The sequence below is a fragment of the Aedes albopictus genome, chromosome 3 (assembly GCF_035046485.1).
Source record: "Aedes albopictus strain Foshan chromosome 3, AalbF5, whole genome shotgun sequence".
NCBI lineage: Eukaryota > Metazoa > Arthropoda > Insecta > Diptera > Culicidae > Aedes > Aedes albopictus.
In genome coordinates, this window is record NC_085138.1 from 311,183,188 (window position 1) to 311,204,073 (window position 20,886).

Genomic DNA, 20,886 nt, shown 5'->3' on the forward strand with positions numbered 1-20,886 from the left:
GAAATTCCAGCAAACTTTTCCGATCGCTCGCCGACCTTGAAAAAAAAACAAAATGTGTTGTGTGTATTTGTTTTTTTCGGAACCGCAAAATTATCTCAAGTATTTTTCGAGAAGAATTGGTAACGAAGTATTCTATTATACAATGTGACACCTCTCAGCAGGTACGTATCAATGTTTGAATAAATAAACTGCATGATTATTAACGAAACTTCTTTCTTTCAGACGATTTTCCATGCTTTCCAAGCATTTGAAAATATTCATCAAGTTGATCCAACGACTTTTCCTCGATGCTTCAAAATCATCAGATTCCACAGACAACAGCCAACAAATCGCAAAATGTTTCATCAATTCTCAATAAAACTGTGAAATTCAAACAAGTATATTCCTATTTCAAACAAAAACAAACCTTTTTGCCTTTCTCGTACACTAAGTGTACTGGAAAGGCTATATGTTTACTCCAAAAATGACTTTCTGATAGAAGGCCCGGAGGGTCGAGTCACATATACCAATCAACTCAGCTCGACGAATTGAGGTGATGTCTATGTGTGTGTATGTATGTGTGTGTGTGTGTGTGTGTAAAGGGTGAGTCGTTAATTATTGTGCCACCCTACCCTCAAGTGTTTCGCAAATTGTCTACAGTTAACGGAATGAAACCAAATTTTTACAGCAGTTTAGTATATGTATGTATTTCAACTTTTTGGTATAGGTTCAAATCTGGGATACGTTTTAGTGAAATTCACGACATTTTCAATTAACGCCTTCCACGTGAACATGTTCAGGCTCGACTTGAAGCAAATAATTAAAGCTCTCTGGTTTGTTTATGTGCATCGTGCCTGGTTTTCACCCAGCTCCAAGCTTATGTTTCACTGACAACCGTTCCTGAAATCTATTGACGAACATTAAGATGATCCGATAATGTATAATCATCAATTGTTCCAAGGCGCTATACCATGATTTTAGATTTTAGCATGTGATTGAACAACATCCTTTTTAGAACTGTGAACTAAATTTATTCTATATCGAGCGGAATCTCACTGATAACTGCTCAATTCATTTTATGTAAACAATAGACTCTAAGGAGAAACTGTACAAAATTTGGTTGATTTTGGTGAAGTAGGAAAAAAGTTACATTAGTTTGAAAATGGCACAATAATTATCGACTCACCCTTTATGTGTGTGTGTGAGTATGTGTGTGTACAAAATAAACTCACATCATTTTTTGGCAGTAAACCTTAACCGATTTTAATGACCGACGGTTCATTCGACGCGGAATCTGGTCCCATTGTTTCCTATTGAAAATGGCTCGGATCGGTTCAGCCGTTCCGGAGTTATGGCCATTTAGGTGTTCCGGATCGGTACCTCTGGGAGGAGCCAGACATGAAAATGCAACAAACCCATGCATGCGACATATCAAACCACAGCGTTTTTGATCATCTGATAAATGGAAAGCAGGAAAATGATCTCAGACCCTATCTGAACCGAAAGTGTTCCGGAACCGCTTCCGGAAGTCCCGCCGGAAGTGGCCAAGTATAAAAGAGAACCAAACCCATGCATGCGACACATCAACCCACGGCATTTTCGATAATCTGATGAACGGTAAGCAGGAAAATGATCTCAGGCCATATCAGAACCGGTAGTGTTCCGGAACCGGTTCCGGATGTCTCGCCGGAAGTTGCCAAATATAAAAGAGAATCAAACCCATGCATGTGACACATCAAACAGCGGCATTTTCGATAACCTGATGAACGGTTTACAGGAAAACAGTATAAGACCATATCTGAACTGGCAGTGTTCCGGAACCGGTTCTGGGTATCCCGCCGGAAGTGGCCAAATATAAAATTGAACATAAATCATTCATGCGACACATCAAACATCGGCATTTTCGGTAACCTGATGAACAGTTAGCAGGAAAATAGTATCAGATCATATCTGAACCGGTAGCGTTCCGGATGTCCCGCCGGAAGTGGCCAAATATAAAAGAGAACCAAACCCATGCATGCGGCACATCAAACCGTGGCATATTTGATAACCTGATGAACGGTAAGCAGGAAAATAGTCTCAGACCATATCTGAACCGGTAGTGTTCCGGAACCGGTTCCAGATGTCCCGCCGGAAGTGGCCATACACAAAAGGGAACCATACCCAGAAAGCGACACATCAAACCACAGCATTTTCGATAATCTGATGAACGGTAAGCAGGAAAATAGTCTCAGATCATATCACAACCGGTAGTGTTCCAGAACCGGTTCTGGGTGTTCCGCCGGAAGTGACCAAATATAAAATTGAACATAACTCATTCATGCGACACAACAAACAGCGGCATTTTCGATAACCTGAAGAACGGTTAGCAGGAAAACAGTATCGGACCATATCTGAACCGGTAGTGTTCCGGAGCCGGTTCCGGGGGGCCCCGATGGGTGAATGCAAACTTTTTAAGGAATTATAGAGGATCACCAATATTGAAAACAATGTGTACGCATATCGTCAAATCTCGACCGTTACATAGTAATTGAACTTTACATGTTTTGACTTTGCTTGCATCAAACTGGCTATAACTTGAAAATGGTCAAACTTATTGCTGCTTTTTAACCCTCATTCGAAAGTTTATTGAATTTTCTACACACCTAGAAAAAATCATGTAATTTTAGGTGTCCTGAACCTGACATATACAAGCGTTTTCAAAGACACAAATTTAGAGATCAAAACATGTAAATTTACGTCTCCTTGGACTTATATTTTCTTAGCGTCTAGCAATCGCTAGAACCGATCTGATAAATAAAACATATAAAAGTATAATATCAACATGCCTGGATTCGAACTCAGGATCTGCTGATTGTGAGCCACATCTCTTACCTCTCGGCTATTTCACCGAGTTGGAAGGTGGCAGATGAATGTGATAATAATTCTACGTTTCTGGTAAAGTGGATTTGTTGACATCTAACGCAACCAACCAGGACATGATGCGCGTAAAATTGAGTCCAATTTGTGATTCAGTCTTAAAAATGTTTACGTTCATTGATGTTTCTGTCTCGTGCAAATTTCAGATTTTTTAAGTGTGTATCAAAAACAGATCTTTCAATCTATTGGTTTAGTTAAATAATTTAGTTTTCTACAGCATTTAAGCTCGAAAATATTGTTTTGCCTTTCTCGTACACCGAAGTGTACTGAAAGGCTATATGTTCACTATATGGATATATGGCGTCTTCAAATTCATGATGGCGGCATAAACTTCAAGATGGCAGCTGTTTAATGGAGGTTTACGCTCTAAAACCGTTCAATATGGGTATATTTGGTATGGGGAAGACAACCGGAGTTCAAAAATAGCTACCAGAATATCCAAGAAGGCGTCTCAACATTCAAAATGGCGGCTGTTTAATCGAGTTTTGGGCTCTAAAACCATTCAATATGGGTGTATCTGATATGGGGAAGAAGTCTGGAGTTCAAAAATAGCGACCAGAATTTCCAAGCTGCTGGACATAGATCCTAAATGGCGGCTCAAAATTTAAGATTGCGGCTGTTTTTTTAAGAGTTCAAGGCTCAAAAATCAAAAACCAGATAAATGATATGATCTCTTATGCCATGAAATGGATTTCTGTTAAACGTATGAAAGTGCGATATTCATCAACATGTCACTTAAGTTGTGTTGAAATGTGTTTTTGAAGGCACGAGAAAGGCACCATCACCGCAAGGTGGATTAATTAGGGTTTTTAATGTTTTGATTCAGTTTGCAGAAATCTATCAGCAATGTGCTGCCGAATCCCACGACGGTCGAAATAACTGAATTTTCAGCAATCCTCAACGATTTGCTGATTTTTTCAGTAAGCTTCTGCCATTTACGATGACATTTGACTTTGCTGAAAATTTCAGTAATTTTTATTGCTGAACGGATTGCTGGAACTTCAGCTCGGCAAAATTCAGCAAAATATTGCTGATTTTCAGCGAAAAAAATTTGGTGTGTAATCACTGATTAAATTCTAGAGTATTTCCTTGAAATAGGTCTCCAGAAACACTCCTAGAACCCCCATGAAAGCCCGTGGTACCTCCTGAAATGCCTCTAAAAACCCTATGAAGCGCCCATGAGACCTCCTGTTGCCCCCTGAAACCTGCTTGGACTCTCTTAAATGCTCCTGAGATTTTCCATTAATTCCACAAATTTTGAGAGTTTAGCGTGACCGAAAGTGGAGAGCTGCAACTGCTAACCGACTTTTTTGGCGACAAATGGTTGATTCAGTATTAGCATAGTTCGCTTCGATTTGGGTCAGACGATTATGTATGTGAACTTAAAAAGAGCTATTAGTTAAGAAGCGCACTAGCGGGATTTTATGACCGGTTTATGATTCTACTAAACCGTGTAGAAGCAAACTTACAATCTTCCTCGGCGTGCGATGAAAACACACATATATCGCGCTTAGTTCCGAACCGCATTGAAACTGTAGGGATGTTGAACCAAGAGAAGACACCACCACCCTGGGTACGAGGAGCTAACCGCCTTGCAAGCCGGGTAAAACAATAGCTACCGGAATACATATCGCGCTTCTGTCTTGCGCAAACAACCTCACCGGGAGCAACGAGATCGGGACCAAGGAAGAACCGAGTGCCTTTGATCCTCCCCGGCGTGCGATGGTAGGTTCAGCAGTAGCAGTGGTATCGCCCATCGTTTTCTGGTCGGCAATCGAAAGCAGGCGGGCGCGCGCCCAAGAGTCAAGGTTCGTGTCCGGGTGCCTTTCACGAAATTGCACATTTTCCTACAGCTTGGTGGCTTCTGGGGGCGGCGAATGGCAACGGCGAGAGTCCACTGAGATGTGGTCTCTTTTGTCTGTTTGTTATTATTCCGCGTGCGCATATTAAAAGTAGATTATTGTTTGTTACTATTTTTGTGTTATCCAATTTAGCTATACGTAAAGCGATGCTTACGGGTCGGAGCTGGCGGTTCTTGTGACTAAGGGTATGTGACATTTAGGTTTTGCATGGTCATGCAAAGCAAAATGGTACGGTAAACTGTGATAAACGAGTCAGTGGTTTAATGTTCGATAATTGTCGAGATCATCATGGATCGTACGGAAAATCATCCAAAAACTTGGCATAATGCCGTTTGTTTTCTTTCTTGATAAGATTGTAGATCTTTATTATGCCAAATGGCCTTTGTGCCAAAAGGGTTGGAATTCTAAAATACTGGTAATCAAAGCTGAAATACTTCTCCTTCTCTGATATTCATTCTTCTTGGACAATCGTAATGGTTCAACAGAAACATTTTCATGACATTTATTGTTTCTACAACAACAAGTACACCCCTCCTATCCTCTGGGCCCACTACTGTATAATTTTCCTACCACGCCAATAGCACACACCCTTATTCGCAACCATTCCCCTTCTCTCTCCAGGGGACGATAATGTCACGAAGAGCTTGACCATTATCTTACTTGGACCTCAGCTCGCCGTATGGAGGCATGAAGTATCGGCCCCGGGGCAATTCGGAGATGCACTTCTTCATTGTGGCATACTTTGACAATCGTAGCGGAGATTTTCCCAACGGGTCGGCAATTTGCTGCAGTGATAAAAGCGAAAAGTGCAGTGGGAAATATCGACTTCGTTCCAATTGTTGAAAGCTCATGGATTCTAATGCGATTCAATCTCCTGTGGTGTCACACTGCTGGAGGTCACTACTCGACAATCGTCGTACCTCTAACCCCCATGTTCAGAGCAATAAACGACTAACAATTCATAAAAGTATCACTCACTGTTGCACCTTTCAAGCCTAAGCCCAAGTTCAATTGCCAATACATGTCCATTATAATCGAATTAACAAGCACTCAATCATCGCATCACGGTTTGAAGCTGCTACCTTCCACAATACGGCAGCTTCAGCAGGCTTCAATCAGGCGAAGAAAAATGGCAATATTAGCTGACACGGTTGACCACTGACATTTAGCAAGCAATTGCAACTCCTACTCTTTTGCCAGGCGGCCTACACACATCCCAGGTATCCGACGCCGCACCGCACCGCGTCGGTTGGGTCTTGCATAGCGAATTAAGGTGCGCAGGGACGATCGATGCAGTTTAGCGGCAGTGCACCTATCAATAACACAAACCAAACGGTTCGTCGTCGTCGTCGTCATCGTGTGCTTTCAGCCAGCTGCATTAGAGCTAGAGCTCTTTTGAATTGGACAATTGCTGTAACTCTTAAATGCCTACTCACCACAGGTCGTCGGTAACTACGTGTACATGACGTGGAGGAGAAAAGCGATGATGGGAACAATCTATTTAGCATTCAATTGCGCGTATGAATCGCATGTTGTTTACGATTATTACATTCAAATTTAAATGCGTTCAGCTTGGACTTCCGACTTGGTGAACAGCTGCGTGTAACGCTTGTCTACCTAATGACAAACGAGGGTTTGGGGAAGGTTGCATGACTCAAATCTCCAACTCTCTAAAAAATCATATGAAAAGAAGTAGAGGTTTGAGTGTTTAAAAGCTCTCCTGCATAAGGCTCCAACTGGGGCAAAGACTTCTTCTCAGCTTAGTATTATGCGAGCACTTCCACACTTGGGCCGTTACAAATATTTATTTCACTTTTTGTCCCACCACTCTTTGGCTGGTCGAAGGGGGGGTGGGGATAAAAATAATAAAGCATTTATTCTGAAAAATATTAAAAACACATCGGATTTGTTAAGATATTTTGGCAAGACCCGATATTTTGATAAATATTTTTTATCTGCTCCCTCAAAATACAAATCCAGCCAAATATTTTTGAAGGAGGGGGGGGGGGGAAGTCTATCTAGGTGGAAGGGGATCCAGCCAAAGTCTACAAGTTCCTAAATAGTGTATGGACAAAAGTCTATGAAGGCCAGTCACCTTCAGCATGGCCTTGCTGACAGGCCCGTGCACAGAAAAGGCGGCAAGGGAGGGCTTTTTCCTGATTTCAGCAAAAGATAGGGGGGTTTTTTGTACTCAAATTTCTCTCGTGACTCAAGGACCTTTTCCGGGATTTTCACGGATTTCTTTCGGCATATTTTCCCGGGTCATTCCATTAGACGTTCCCGAGTTTAATATAGTTATTTATCGTGCGATTCCTCCAGTTTTTTTTTTAAATGCCATTGGAGTTGCTGCTGAGATTCTTTCTTTCTCTTGATTTTTCCCGAGATTCCTTGAGAGATATATTCGGCATTCCATCACCCCTCCCATTTCCGATGATTTGTACACTTAGCGTCTCTCCACCCTTTGCCAAAATTAGGAAAAAATCCCTACTTTGTCGCCTTTTCTGTGCACTGGCTTGTTCAATGAATGTTCATCGGTGTCTTCCGGTATTAATTTTGTTTTTTTTTACGAATTATTCCCTCAAATGCAGCAGAGATTACTCTTGGATTCTTGCTGAGTTTTCGCCCCTTTTAGGAATGTCTTCGAAATCCCATACTAAATTCCTGCATTGATTTTCTGCGGGACTCCTTTATTGATTGGGATCTTCTTAAAATTCCTATAAAAATTTCTTAAGTTTCCTTTCAACATTTCTTTATTGCTTTCTCCTAGCATTTCTTTAGAGATTTCTCTCGGGACTCCTTCCGATTCCTTCCGAGGTTCATGTAGACATTCTTCCTAGATATTTTCAAGGACTCCTTTGAAGATTTGTTCATCAATCTCTCCCGACATTCTTTCATGGATTTCCTTCTGCATTTTTACCCGAGATCAGTGAGTTCCCTCGGGTCTTCCTCAGATAATTCTTCCAGGGTTCCTTCAAGGATATTTCCTGGGTTCCTCCCAGAATTCCTTTGGGGATGTCTTCCTGGATTCCTTTGGTGATTCTTTCACGCATTACTCCCAAGACTGCATCAGATGTCATCACCAGGAAGTCCTCTAGGATTCTTCCTAAGATTTCTCCCGGGATTCCTTCAGGAATTCTTCTAGGTATTTTTTATTGATTTTTACAAAATTTTCCTCTAGAAGTTCCTCTTGAGATTCGTCCAGGTATCTTTAAAGGATTCTTCCTGGGATTCCTTTAGGAAGTTCTCCCGAAATTATTTGTGAAATTCTTTCATTGATTAATCTCGCCCTCTTTCAGGGATTTTTGTTTTAAATATTTGTAATTTCCTACAAGGATTCTTCATGGATCCTTTCGGGGATTTTTTTTTTAAATCCTCTAAGATATTGAAACGCTGCTGCTGTTGTGTTACTTTCAAGGATAACTCCCAGATTTTTCAGGGATTTTCACCGAGGATTCTTACGGGTTTCTCTCGGGATTCTTTCATGGATTCCTTCCGAAATTTATACTGGATTTCTTCTTCATTGAGTTCTGTTGGGATTCTTTGAATGGTTTTTCTCATGATTTCGATAGGGGGTTTTTCAGGAGCTCTACAATGATTTATTCCAGGATTCGCTTAGGGATTCCTTTCGTCATTCTTTCAGGTACTTCTCTCAATATTTTTAAGGGGGGGGGGGGACTTTTTTCCTTGGTTATGTTTTGTGGGATTCCTTCCGGAATTCCTTTAAGGAATCCATTTAGGAGACTCCTCTTAAAGTTGACTTCCTTCAGAGATTTTTGCTGGGATTGCTCCAAGATTTATTCAGGGATTTCTGAGGAATTCTTCCCGAGATATTTACAGAGATTTCTTTCGGAATTTCTTCGAGAATATGTTTCGGGATTTATACTAGGGTTTATCTCAGTATATTTCCTGACAGTGAATTCCTCCAGATGCAAGTCATTTATAGATTCTCCCTTACGAAAAAAAGATTGTTTTATATCTTTTTATTCTATACGAAAAGATTCTGGATCATGATTTTTTAAATAACTAGGTGGTTCACTAAACAGCGTAAACCGCTGATTAAATATTATCCTGATCAAACGCCGCGAGCACCAAGGCAATCTTTGATTATTTCATTGATGATTTCATGAAACATGTCATTACCCGATTATCATGGCTTACGCAGTGTACATAATCTTTTTAGTGAGTCTCCTTAATGTGTTTTATGATATTCAGTATCAAAATTTCTATTTTATATAACTCATTTTAGTATCACAATAGTCAATTTTTCTGAGCTGGTTCATTGTGCAGCTGAAATGAGTTGCACAATAAAAAATAGTTGCATAATGTTCGTAATGCAACTCATTTGAGGCATTATGAACATCATACAACTCAAATGAGTTGTATAATAAAAAACTCTTTGCAAAAAATTGTTTATGCAATTCAGTATCATAATTTCTATTTTATACTACTCATTTCAGTATCATAATGACCAACTTTTCCGTACCGGTTCATTATGCAACTGAAATGAGTTGCATAATGAAAAATAGTTGCATAATGTTCATTATGCAACTCATTTGAGTTGCATTATGAACATTATGCAACTCAAATGAGTTGTATAATGAAAAAATCATTGCATAAAATTTTGTATGGAACTCGTTGCAAAACTCGATTTTTTCAGCACTCTTCGTATTTATCCAACTCGGCAAGCCTCGTTGGATAAATGTACGACTCGTGCTGAAAAAATCAACTTTTTGCAACTCGTTACATAAATAACTAGTATGGTACGCGTTGCAAAACTCTATTTTCAGCACTTTTAGTTTTTATCCAACTTGGAAAGCCTCGTTGGATAAATGTACAACTCGTGTTGAAAAAAATCTGCTTTTTGCAACTCGTTACATAAATAACTATTATTGAAACATGAAACATTTGAGTTGTGTAAGATACTTTTGAGCGTTAACAGGTTAAATAACTGGCTTTTTCAGTGAATCTAATACCACTTGAAAGAACTGAAAAACTCTGATGGGGATCTCTTAGAGGGATTTGACCAAGGTTTTTTTTTCGAAATTTTCTCCCTGGCCGATTTTTTGCGGGGTTTTGTCAGTGGTTTCCCCGGTGATTTCTCCTGAAGATCCACTTTGGAATTTCTGCTAAAGTTTCTTTCATGGTTTTGCAGGAGTTTTTACTGAAACCTCTGCATTGGTTCCTCCAGGGATTTACAAAAACAACCCGGGATCTCCCTTGATTTTTCATTGGGATTTGACAGAAATATTCCAATGAATTTATCCAGAAATCCGTCGCGGAATCCCTCGAGAAGTTCTTTCAGACATCTGTTCCAGAATTTCTTTCGGGATTCTCTCCAGTTTCTTTGGGAGAATTGACCAAACTTCCCTCCTGGATTTTTTTGCTTCTGTATTAACGAGATTTTTAGCCCTAGGCTAGTTCATCTCGGGGTCTCCAGTTAGCCTAGTGGTTAAGGCTATGGATCGCCAATCCGGAGACAGCGGGTTCGATTCCCGTTCCGGTCGGGAAAATTTTCCCGACTCCCTGGGCATAGTGTATCATTGTACTTGCCTCACAATATACAAATTCATGCAATGGCAGGCGAAGAAAGCCCTTCAATTAATAACTGTGGAAGTGCTCAAAGAACACTAAGTTGAAGCGAGGCTGGTCAAGTCCCAGTGGGGACGTAAAGCCATAAATAAGAAGAAGAAGCTAGTTCATCTCGGGACCCACGCTTTACTTCCCATCCGAAGGAAGAACTCACATTTTGTGAGTTTGTCGGGAGTATGATTCGATCCCAGTTCCTCGGCGTGATAGTCAAGTGTTTTAACCATCACACCAGGTCCGCTCCCCTCCTGGATTTCAATTGGAAACCTACCCGGAGTTTGCTTAGCTTAGCCTATACAAGTCAATGGTTGCTCCTCCGTGATTGATCTGATCTGGTATGAATTGGATGGAGACCATGCCGGTATTTCTCACGAAGTTCACTTTTGAGTTTCTACTAGAGTTCCAGCTCGGAACTTCCCACGGGTTTCTTCTAAAGCTCTTTGCGAAAATTTATCAATTCCATATGGGAAATTAATGAATTTCTTTTCGGATTTCTACAGTTTTTTTATCTGAGATTTTCCCTAGGGAATGCTAGGAAGGGTTGCAAATTCGGAAGAAGTTCTAGGTGACTTTTTTGTCATTTGGAGTAATCTAGTTTTTTTTTCTTTATTTACTCATTACTATTACTATTTACGGCTCTTTTGTTCACTAGGACATCAAATGGAGGAGAACGTGCCTCTGGAGCCGACCTACTGATACCACTAGAACACTACGTAAGTGTGGGTCATATTGATTTCTGTATTGTTCGTACACGATTGTGATGGAAATTTATTTGATTAGCTTATTGTATAGGAACATTAGGGCATTGTATTAGGGCATTGGTGTTCCTTCCGTGAATTTCTCCGGGATGTACACAGTTTTTATCCGGGATTTTCATATCTCGATTGCTCACAAAATGTAATCTAGGATTGTTTCAGTAACTGCCGCCATACTCCAACGCGTGTGCCTTGTAAGAGGATTTCTGCAGAAAATACTTCAAAAATGTCTTTAAGGAATGTAGGAGTTCATTATGTTAGGCATTGGAATCCTTTAGGGAACAGAAGTTAAGTATGGGATCCTGGAATTCGAATGTTGGTGGGTAAGATGGACCAGCCCTAGCACGAGAGACTCTCATCACCGACGTGAACTCGTAAAGGATCCAATAAATCGCACTTTTCTTTTTTTTTAACGATTTATTTGAACATACGATATTTGTGTGGGGGTGTCTTGATGCGGCCAGCCTGTGGAAATGCAGCACGTGGATGGGTTTTTGACGTTCTGGTGGGGTTTTGGGCTGTCAGCGGACCTAAGACGTCCTCGCAGGCATCGGAGGTCTTCGGAGGGCACAAAACGATCGTCAGGGATGCGGCTCGACAGACAAGGCCAATGCTGCGGAGTACGGGGCTTTTCCAGGGTTGTATCAGGGTTCTAGTACGTTGCAGACCCTCAGTATGGTCTTCGGGCGGGCTACTTGGTAGGCGAAGGCTCTTAAGCGGAGCTTCGAGGCTGCTTTCAGGGGTTCCTTAAGGAATTTGGCGTCTCGTGAGAGTACATTAGCTGGCCGACGCTAATGGGTCGTGATTCCAACTTATAACTACACTCGGGTATAACTTCTATTTTTATTAACATCGGCTATTAATTTTCAACGGTCACTTTGATAACGTGTTAAGGTTTTTCTTATCGCTTTGCTATGCTTTTCTTCCTTTTCTCTCATCAGACTTTTTTCTCTTTTTAACTCTACATATGGCAACCCTTTAATCTTCTTTTTTCGAAACCTTCGTTTTTTTAATGGTCTTTATTGGTAGGTATCTTATTCAATTATTACATTCATGGACACTTAATCCTTAGCTTTATCAGAGTGATTTTACCATACTACCAATGTTTAACAATTTTCAACAACCAAATGACAATTTAACTGACATATAGAAGTAGCCAAAAATGCTTTATTATATTTTCAACTAATTATTGAGGGGGTTAGAAGCAAAAAGGTGACATAAACCCACTTTTGAGTAAATGACATTTAAAGTTTTTTACCAATTTCTCATCCCATACAAAATGTATGGAGTTTCAAAATCGAACCAATTTTCTACGACTTATTGAAATTTTTCTAATCAACGCAAAAAAAAAATCTGAATAAAGTTCCTGAAAGCTTTGAATCTGAAGAGTTTTTTTAATGTGCTCAAAATCGACAAAATGATCACTTGGATTCCCTCAAGAAACTTCTAGAAGCATCTCATCAATCCTGAAGGCTTCTCACAAGGAACTTCTGAAGGATTTCCAGAAAAAAACTCGTGATAGATTTCTTTAAACAACACCAGGAGAGCTCCCAGAAGGAACTTCTGAATGATTGGCAGAAGGAACTTTTGGAGGACTTTCAGAAGTAACTCCAGGAGGATTTTTGCTAACAATTTCCGAATGAAATTGCTGCAAGAATGGTTGCCATGATTCTCTCAGAGATTTCTCCCGGTTTTTGTTCCAGAGATCTTATAACAATATTGATTTCTTGCGTAGACATTCGTCTTATTAGAATTGGTATATATAGAGCAAGAGAATAAAGAAATTGAAGATTATTATCACCAAAACACACGAAGCGACTGGTAATGTGATTGGAAATATCACAGCCATCCGGGCTGGTACCCGACCAGCCCGGGACCGCCGCCACTAACTACCACACTAAAAGAATTGTTATTACTTTTCTGGAATATGTGATGGCATTCCTCCAGGAAGTTTTGCTGGTGTTTTCCCAGGATCTCCATAAGAATCCGTTTAGACATTTATCGAAGATTTTTTTTTTTCGGGCATTTCTCCTGGGATGCATTTAGAAGTTTTTCTTGTGATTCCTTTAGGAACTTCTGCGGGAATTCTAGAAATTCTTGCTGGTTCTTCCTTCAGTACTATTTCCATATAAATTGATACAGGAACTCCTCTGGGGGTATACATTTCCAGGAATATATGTACGCGCAAAAAAATTACGCATCATCATCATCATCATCATCTTTATTCCAAATAACGTTAGAATCTTCATGTGTTGCTACAAGATAGGGACCACAAAGGGAGCACTTACACATCTCCAAAATGTTTACCCCAACATCACCACAACGAGGAAGGTGTAGTCACATCCATCACCCCAACTTACAAATGCAGTTGTGACCGTGATGGGTGAAGCGCATGTACTAACTAAAGAAGGCCATCCACAAAAGTTGGCCCGTTCGACTTTTTGTCTTTATTATTTGTTCTCTTTTCCATCAACTTGCTGAGTGTCTAAAAATAGATTTCCGAGCTGCAGCAGGAGTAGTCACCAACGCAATCACATTCCAGCTTTTTTAGTAGCAAAAGAGCGGTAGTTTAAAACAATCCATTATTTTCTGTTGAAACTTTTATGTTCTGATCTATAGCTTCGGAGATAAAATGAAATACGTCCAACTCTGTTAACAGTCAAGATACAAGAGACCGCCGTCGTATATTTATTCTTCCTTCATACCTAGCTGCTATAATTCTGAATTCACTCTAGTGAACATTGAGCTATAAACTTCATTTATGGAATGTGAGGATTCTGACATTAGGTCGAACATAACAGTTCTTTCCCCTTTAGTTGAAACAATAGAAGTACAAGTATATATATGTCTATTGTTGAAACATATCGAACTTTTTGTTTATCGCAGAACATTCATTGAATAGCACACAATTAAACTCAAATTTCTTTTTAAATTCTTCCCTTTACAAATTTCATCTTATGTTATGTTAAAACTTACAATGCATTCGAAATTTTAGGTCACATCTCAAGAACCATTAATTTATATCAATTCATCATCACTTTGTCTTAAATTTACTTTCTCTTTTTCTTCTTACTACAACACTTTCGAAATGACAGTTTGGATCTGAGTAATCCACCACCGTCAGCTGGATCTCTGCTACCTCGCTGCATCTTCAATTCGTCTTGCTTGCTCTCGTATGACTGCGCGTGCGAATGGGACTGCGTCTCGCTATTTTGAAACGCCTACCATCACTTCCCGAGTTTTCCGGAACTAAAGGTACATCTGGGAAACCGTGGAAATCCTCCTCACCAGAGAGGCTGTCTGACCTCTGTCTTTTCGAACACTGTTTCGATGGTACCGTAATTTGAAACCTCGCTGAAGTTACTGGTGGCCTGATGAGTTTTAGCTGATCCCGATGCGCGTTTATGACATGCCTGTCAAAAGAGATACGAAATACACTCGGTGAGACTCTTTTGACATACTTGGCTACGATCCACCTTTCTATCGAATGTTTATTATTGTTCTTATACAAGACTTTGTCTCCCAAAGTTAACATAAGAAAAGGATCCTGTGAGGGCGTACTACAAGTATCTACAAAAACCTTTTCCTTCTCAGGAAGAGGTTCCAGATAATGCTTATACTGTCGTTTAGGATGAACAAGATCAATTAACGTTTTTGGTTTAAAACTCAACATCTTTTCCGAAGGAAATTTGTCATCAGAATTACAGGTATTTCTGTAATTCATTAAAAAGTACGTAATACGATCTTCTGTATCCAAAGATCTTGTCTCCGGTTCTAATAGGAACTTCTTAAAAACATCCTTTGCCACTCTAACCATCCTCTCTGCCTGTCCATTACTACTAGGATTATATGGAGGGCTTTTCATTACTTTTATTCCCTGCCGTTCCATAAAGGTCGTGAATTGGCTAGAGTTGAATGGAGGCCCACCATCTGTGACGAGCACGTCTGGAAGCCCAAATCTTGCGAAAATAGCTGTAAATTTTTTTATAACTTTACCTGCATCTGTCCCGTACTTCATTAATTCAATTTCTAGCCATTTTGTGTGACTATCCACCACTAGTAAATAAGTTTTGGAGTCAAAATAGAAGAAATCGGCGTGTATACGGCTAAAAGGGCGTGTAGTAAGCATCCAAGAAGAGTTACTTTCTGGTTTGGGAACGACTGCTGTCTTTAAACATGCCTGACAAAGCTTCACAAAGTTTTCGATATCTGCGTTTAAACCGAACCAAAACAAACTACGACGGGCCAGCTGCTTCATTCTAACTATCCCGCTGTGATTTGCATGGAGCAGCTTTAGCATAGGAAGTCTCAATGATAAAGGTATCATAACACGATCCTGGTACAAAATGCAGCCGTCTGCAATTTCCAGTTCATTCCGTACTGAATAAACCTGTTGCCAACCCTTTTCTATTCTATGAGGCCATCCGTTTGCTATATATAGTGCTATTTTTGAAAGAAATGAATCCGACACACTTTCTTTAGCAATTTGAGAAAAATCTAGAGGAAAATCGCTGAAAAAATTTATGCTATTTATTTGTCCGTTGTCAATGTGGCTTGGAACGCTTTGTTCTAAAGGGAACCTAGAACAAAAATCAGCGTTTCCCATTTGAGAAGAAGGCCTATAGTGAATTTCAAAATTATATATTGACATATTCATAGCATAACGTTGCAACCTAGTAACACACAACTGATGCTTTCCTTCCTTACCAAAAATTCCTAGCAGGGGCTTGTGATCAGTGTATATTGTAAATTTCTGCCCAAACAAAAATTTATGGAACTTTTTTACGGTACAGAGCAACGCTAAAGCTTCCAAGTGAAGAATCGGGTAAGCTTTTTGTGCCGCGTTTAACGAGAAGGAGACAAAACTAACCGGTTTTTCTTTGCCGTCTACCAAATGAGCTAGAACTCCTCCAAGACCATAATTACAAGCGTCGGAAATAACTATGATTGGTTTATTTGGGTCATAGAATTCTAAAATGTTGGCATTGATTAAAGCTGTTTTACTCTCCTGAAAAGCTGTTTGACATCTCTCATCCCAAATGTATCTTGCACCCTTTTTAAGCAAAGCATACAAACAGCTCAATTTGACCGATAAGTGAGGCACAAATCTACCATAATAATTAATTAGGCCTAAAAATGCCTTTAGTTCCGAGACATCCTTAGGAACTTTGGCTTCTTGCACTGTTAGCAGCTTTTCAGGAGATGGCAATATTCCTTCATCTGTTATTAAATGACCCAAATATGGAAGTGATTGTACGAAAAGTTTGCATTTTTTTAGGTTTACTTTCACATTTGCGTCCTGAAGCCTTTGAAGAACTAGGTATAAATTATTCTTACATTCCTTCAATGTCCTACCAGCAATCAAGACATCATCAAGATAACAACAAACATATTCCAGTCCAATCAAAATACTGTCCATTACTCTCTGAAATATGGACGCACTCGAAGAGGCTCCCTGTGGCAGGCGGTTGTAAACGTAAAGACCCTTGATTGTGTTAATGACAACAAATTTTTTTGACCTCTCTGATAACTTTAATTGCGTGTACGCCCCCGCCAGGTCGAGACAACAAAACCATTTGCAGCCTGATAGGGAAGCAAAAATGTCCTGCGCCAATGGTAAAGGGTATGTTGTGGGTATAATGCATTTATTTATAGACACTTTGCAGTCTAGTACCATTCGAATATCATTATCCTTTTTTAAAACTATCACGACCGGAGAAGCCCATTCACTGACCTGGATAGGAGAAATTACATTTTGCTTCTCCAAGGAGTCCAAATGTTGCGTTACTTTTTCTCTCAGCTTGAATGGTACATCGTAAGCTTTACGGAATATGGGTCTATCTTCCTTTAGGGCAAGGTCCGCTTCATAACCTGATATCGGGTTCGAAAAATCTCCATCAAAAACTTTTGGAAAGCGCAATTGAATTTCAGTATCTACATTACCCTTCGTTTCCTGTCGGCATGAATCCATTGAGTTTATATTCGCTACATTTACAAAAGCTTTTCTCCATTGAGGGTAAAACAAATCCATCCAGTCACGGCCGAACAGCGGTACGAATTTCCCCGGCCCATCGAGTATGATTAAATTAGCCCGTTTCTGGTTATTATCCACCACAACATCAGCCTCAATTTTTCCGAAAATACCTAAACGTTGACCATTGACTACTACCAAACGACTATTGCATTTTTTTACTGGCACCTGACTAAAGTGTTTTCTATAATGATCTCTACTAATAACCGTCACCGCCGCACCACAATCTATTTCCATTTTGAGCTGCACACCGTTAACCGAAACTCTTACTACGCATGGCTCACTGAAGTGTTCTTCTGCTGAAATCATCATGCACGGATAATCCGATTCTTCATCTTCCGATTCTTGAAGCTTTAGCCGCTTAAAATCATAGTACTCCACTTCCTCCTTTTCCTTTTCTACGAAATTCACCGATCTTTGGTTCATAAATTTGAAGCAGTTACGTTTCACATGGCCACGTTTTTTACAAAAATTACAAATTACGCTAGAATGGACGTTGTCCTCCCGATAGTCACGCAATACTCTAAAATTATCTCTTTGTTCGTTAACATATCCATTTCTATGATTGTACCGATTAAAACCGGACCGCAAAGCACCACGTCCCCTCTCCATGCTTCTACTACGACTGCGCTGCCTGCGTCCGTAGTCACGTGAAAACTGCCTCGTGGATCGCCCTATTTCGCTACGCTGCTGCTCTACGTCTCCTAATCTGTATTTAACCGAATTCACACTTCTAGGACCTTCTTCTGTACAACTCAATTCCTTTGCTCGAAGCTTAGCAAGCTCACTGCGTACCACTAATTCCTCAACTTCTTCCAAAGACATGCCATCCCTCATCAAAAGCTTTTGCTTTAACTCCTGATCACGCAAACCAAAAATTATTTTGTCTTTTATAGCTTCATCCTTATGTGCTCCAAACCCACACTCACTTGCTAATAGTTTCAACGCTAGAACGTAATTTTCAGCCGGTTCTTCTATGCCCTGTATCCGCGAATGAAACTTGTGTCTATTCATCATGTTAGGAGTAGTCTTGTCTAAACGCTCTTTTAATTTATTAATCATTTCATCATAATCAATTGTCATGATATCAACCCCTGGGTAGATTAAGCAAATTTCGTCAAATATCGTGGGACCACTAAGGGTAATGAAAAGATTTTTCTTTGTGGCCTCTGGAATGTTGTTCAGTTGGTACAGAATTTTCATTCTTTCCATGTACTTAGCGAAACTCGACCCTTTTACAAAATGATCGACCGTACCGATCAGTGCCGCCATGTTTGCCGTAAACAAATGATAAATCGTCTAAAAATGACAAAAGGAAAAAAAATAGAAATGACTTACGTGACCTCGCTGTCTTTACTTAACCAACCGACGGGAAACAAAAGCTGCCGCTCTCTGCTCACGCTTGAACGCCCGTCTCACCGTCGATTTCGTCTAATGCGCAGCCCTCGGAGTCGTCTCACAATTCTATCGCTCACCAAATCGCCAAAAAGCACTGATCACTCACAGTCTTCTTCCTTTCTCTGCCCACTGCTCGTACTACTGCCGCTATACCGCTATACCGCTGTACCGCAAACGCACCGACACAAGCCGAGTCACTCACGGACTCAATCGAGATACACCGCTCACTTATTGACCTCTATTGCAGTTCTTTTCTTCCTATAACAATGCCTAACAAAATGGCGATCACCGATATACCACTTTCAACGCCGGGCCGGTAGATATCAAAATGGCTCCGAGATAATCTGTTCTTACTAAATCCACGTTTTTCCATGCACACAAGGTTTGGACCTTGCTACACTCAACTTTTTCAACAGTTTTTTCGTCTGGGACAGAACACTATCTCTCGCACACGATGGCTAGGCAGCACGACGCTGCGCCGTGCCTTGTCACACCCCACTTGCTTCCGAAATCTTCACTATTCGTAAATGCGCTTTTGATGCTCCACTAAGCCCACCGATCAGCTGCTTCAATCCCTACAGCTCACTGACCGCACAAGGAAAACTTTTCCTTAATTTTCTGCACGCTACCACTGCTTATGTAGGGAACAAAAAATCTTAAATCCACTATTCTCCTACTGCAAGCACGTTTTCCAACTCGTCGACACCTTTTATGTTCTGATCTATAGCTTCGGAGATAAAATGAAATACGTCCAACTCTGTTAACAGTCAAGATACAAGAGACCGCCGTCGTATATTTATTCTTCCTTCATACCTAGCTGCTATAATTCTGAATTCACTCTAGTGAACATTGAGCTATAAACTTCATTTATGGAATGTGAGGATTCTGACATTAGGTCGAACATAACAGAAACTACAAAATCTCTGTTTGTTTTAACAAACTGTCAAGTGACAAAATATTTGTTTTTTTTTTTAACAATGCACAGTGGGAAAAAATGGGTATAAAATGCGAATAAATTCAATATCTTTGCTCGGAGTGGATGGAATCGAATGAATTTTTGGCACACACTGCAAAAATCTCTTTAGTTTTAGATAAGGAGGGTGTCCTCCGCCGCACGATGCTGGGTATCAGTGTATTGAGCTCGTTTTACCCCGCTCTCTCGCTTTCGCACCTTTTTGTGAAAATCGTCATCTATTCCCGGCTGGGTTGAAAAATAAATGGCTTATTTAACTCGTGTTTGTGTAGAAACTTCCATAGTATTGGAAATTAAGATTGGTCCTTCTCTTTAAAGAAATACGTGATATCGGGGTTATTTGAAGATATTCTAATTTTTTATGCCGTGCGGTGAACCAAACCAGCTTAATTGGATACCACGGAAGTTTTAACACAAACACGAATTAAATAAATCATTTGTTTTGCACTCCAGGATTTTTTCCCAAAAGGTGAATATGAGAGAGAGTGGGTTAAAACGGACCCGATACACTGCTTTCCAGCATCGTGCGGTGAATGACGCTCTCCTTATCTGAAACTGTAGAGATTTTCGCAGTTTGTGTCAAAATTTCATTCGAATCCATCCACTCCGAGCAGAGATATTGAATTTATTCGCGTTTTATACCTATTTTTCCCCATAGTGCAATGGAACAGTTCACTTTGAACTAGAAATCTGTTTGTCGCTGTAGAAAACTGAAAAACTGGTTAATTTAAACTAGAGTTTGATTGTGTTTACAATTTATTTCTCTGCGTGTAGAGAATTCTCCTTGAATTACTCCGTGGATTTATCCTGAAATTTATCAAGGAATTTCCCGAGAGAAACTGTTAAAAATTCTTTAAGGACAGACTTGTTAGAATCCCAATATGGCCGCCACAATGGCCGACTTTGGCACCTACTCACGATTTCGAGGGCACAAATCTCTTCGTAAACAAAACCAGCACATTTGATCTTCTTATTTTAAGCTTATTACAAGTGAGCAAGAGCAGAATAATAAAATGCACTGTTGTTTGAAGCTTGCTTCATGAGATTTGTGCGTTTTAAGTTCTCATGCACTCTTGAAGCGGGATTTCAAGACGTTTGTCCTTAAATGATTTTTCCATGAATTCCGGCTTTAGTTTATCCAGAAATTCTACCATACTGGGGATCCTATGGATTTCTTAAAAAAAATCGCAGTAATTTCTCGAACAATTTCTCCAGGAGGAACTCCTTTGGGGTTTCTTCACGATTCCTGTACAGATTTTCATGGAGTTCCTTTACGGATTCCTCCAGGTTTTCCGCTTGCTACTGCTTCAGAAATTTTTCAAATGATTTCTTTTGCAGACATTCTTTTTGAAATTCTTGCGGTGTATTCTTCTGGAAGTGGAG

General features: G+C 40.0%; 1 protein-coding gene across 1 annotated transcript; it reads right to left on the bottom strand.

The window, feature by feature from the left end:
• Positions 1–5,966: 5,966 nt before the first annotated feature.
• Positions 5,967–20,351, bottom strand: LOC134284138 (uncharacterized protein K02A2.6-like). Its single transcript, XM_062842459.1, has 2 exons — positions 17,045–20,351; positions 5,967–16,972 (listed from the first exon to the last, which is right to left on the bottom strand). Exons 1-2 carry the CDS (start codon positions 18,402–18,404, stop codon positions 14,253–14,255), a joined length of 4,080 nt encoding a protein of 1,359 aa, XP_062698443.1. The 5' UTR covers positions 18,405–20,351; the 3' UTR covers positions 5,967–14,252.
• Positions 20,352–20,886: the final 535 nt, after the last annotated feature.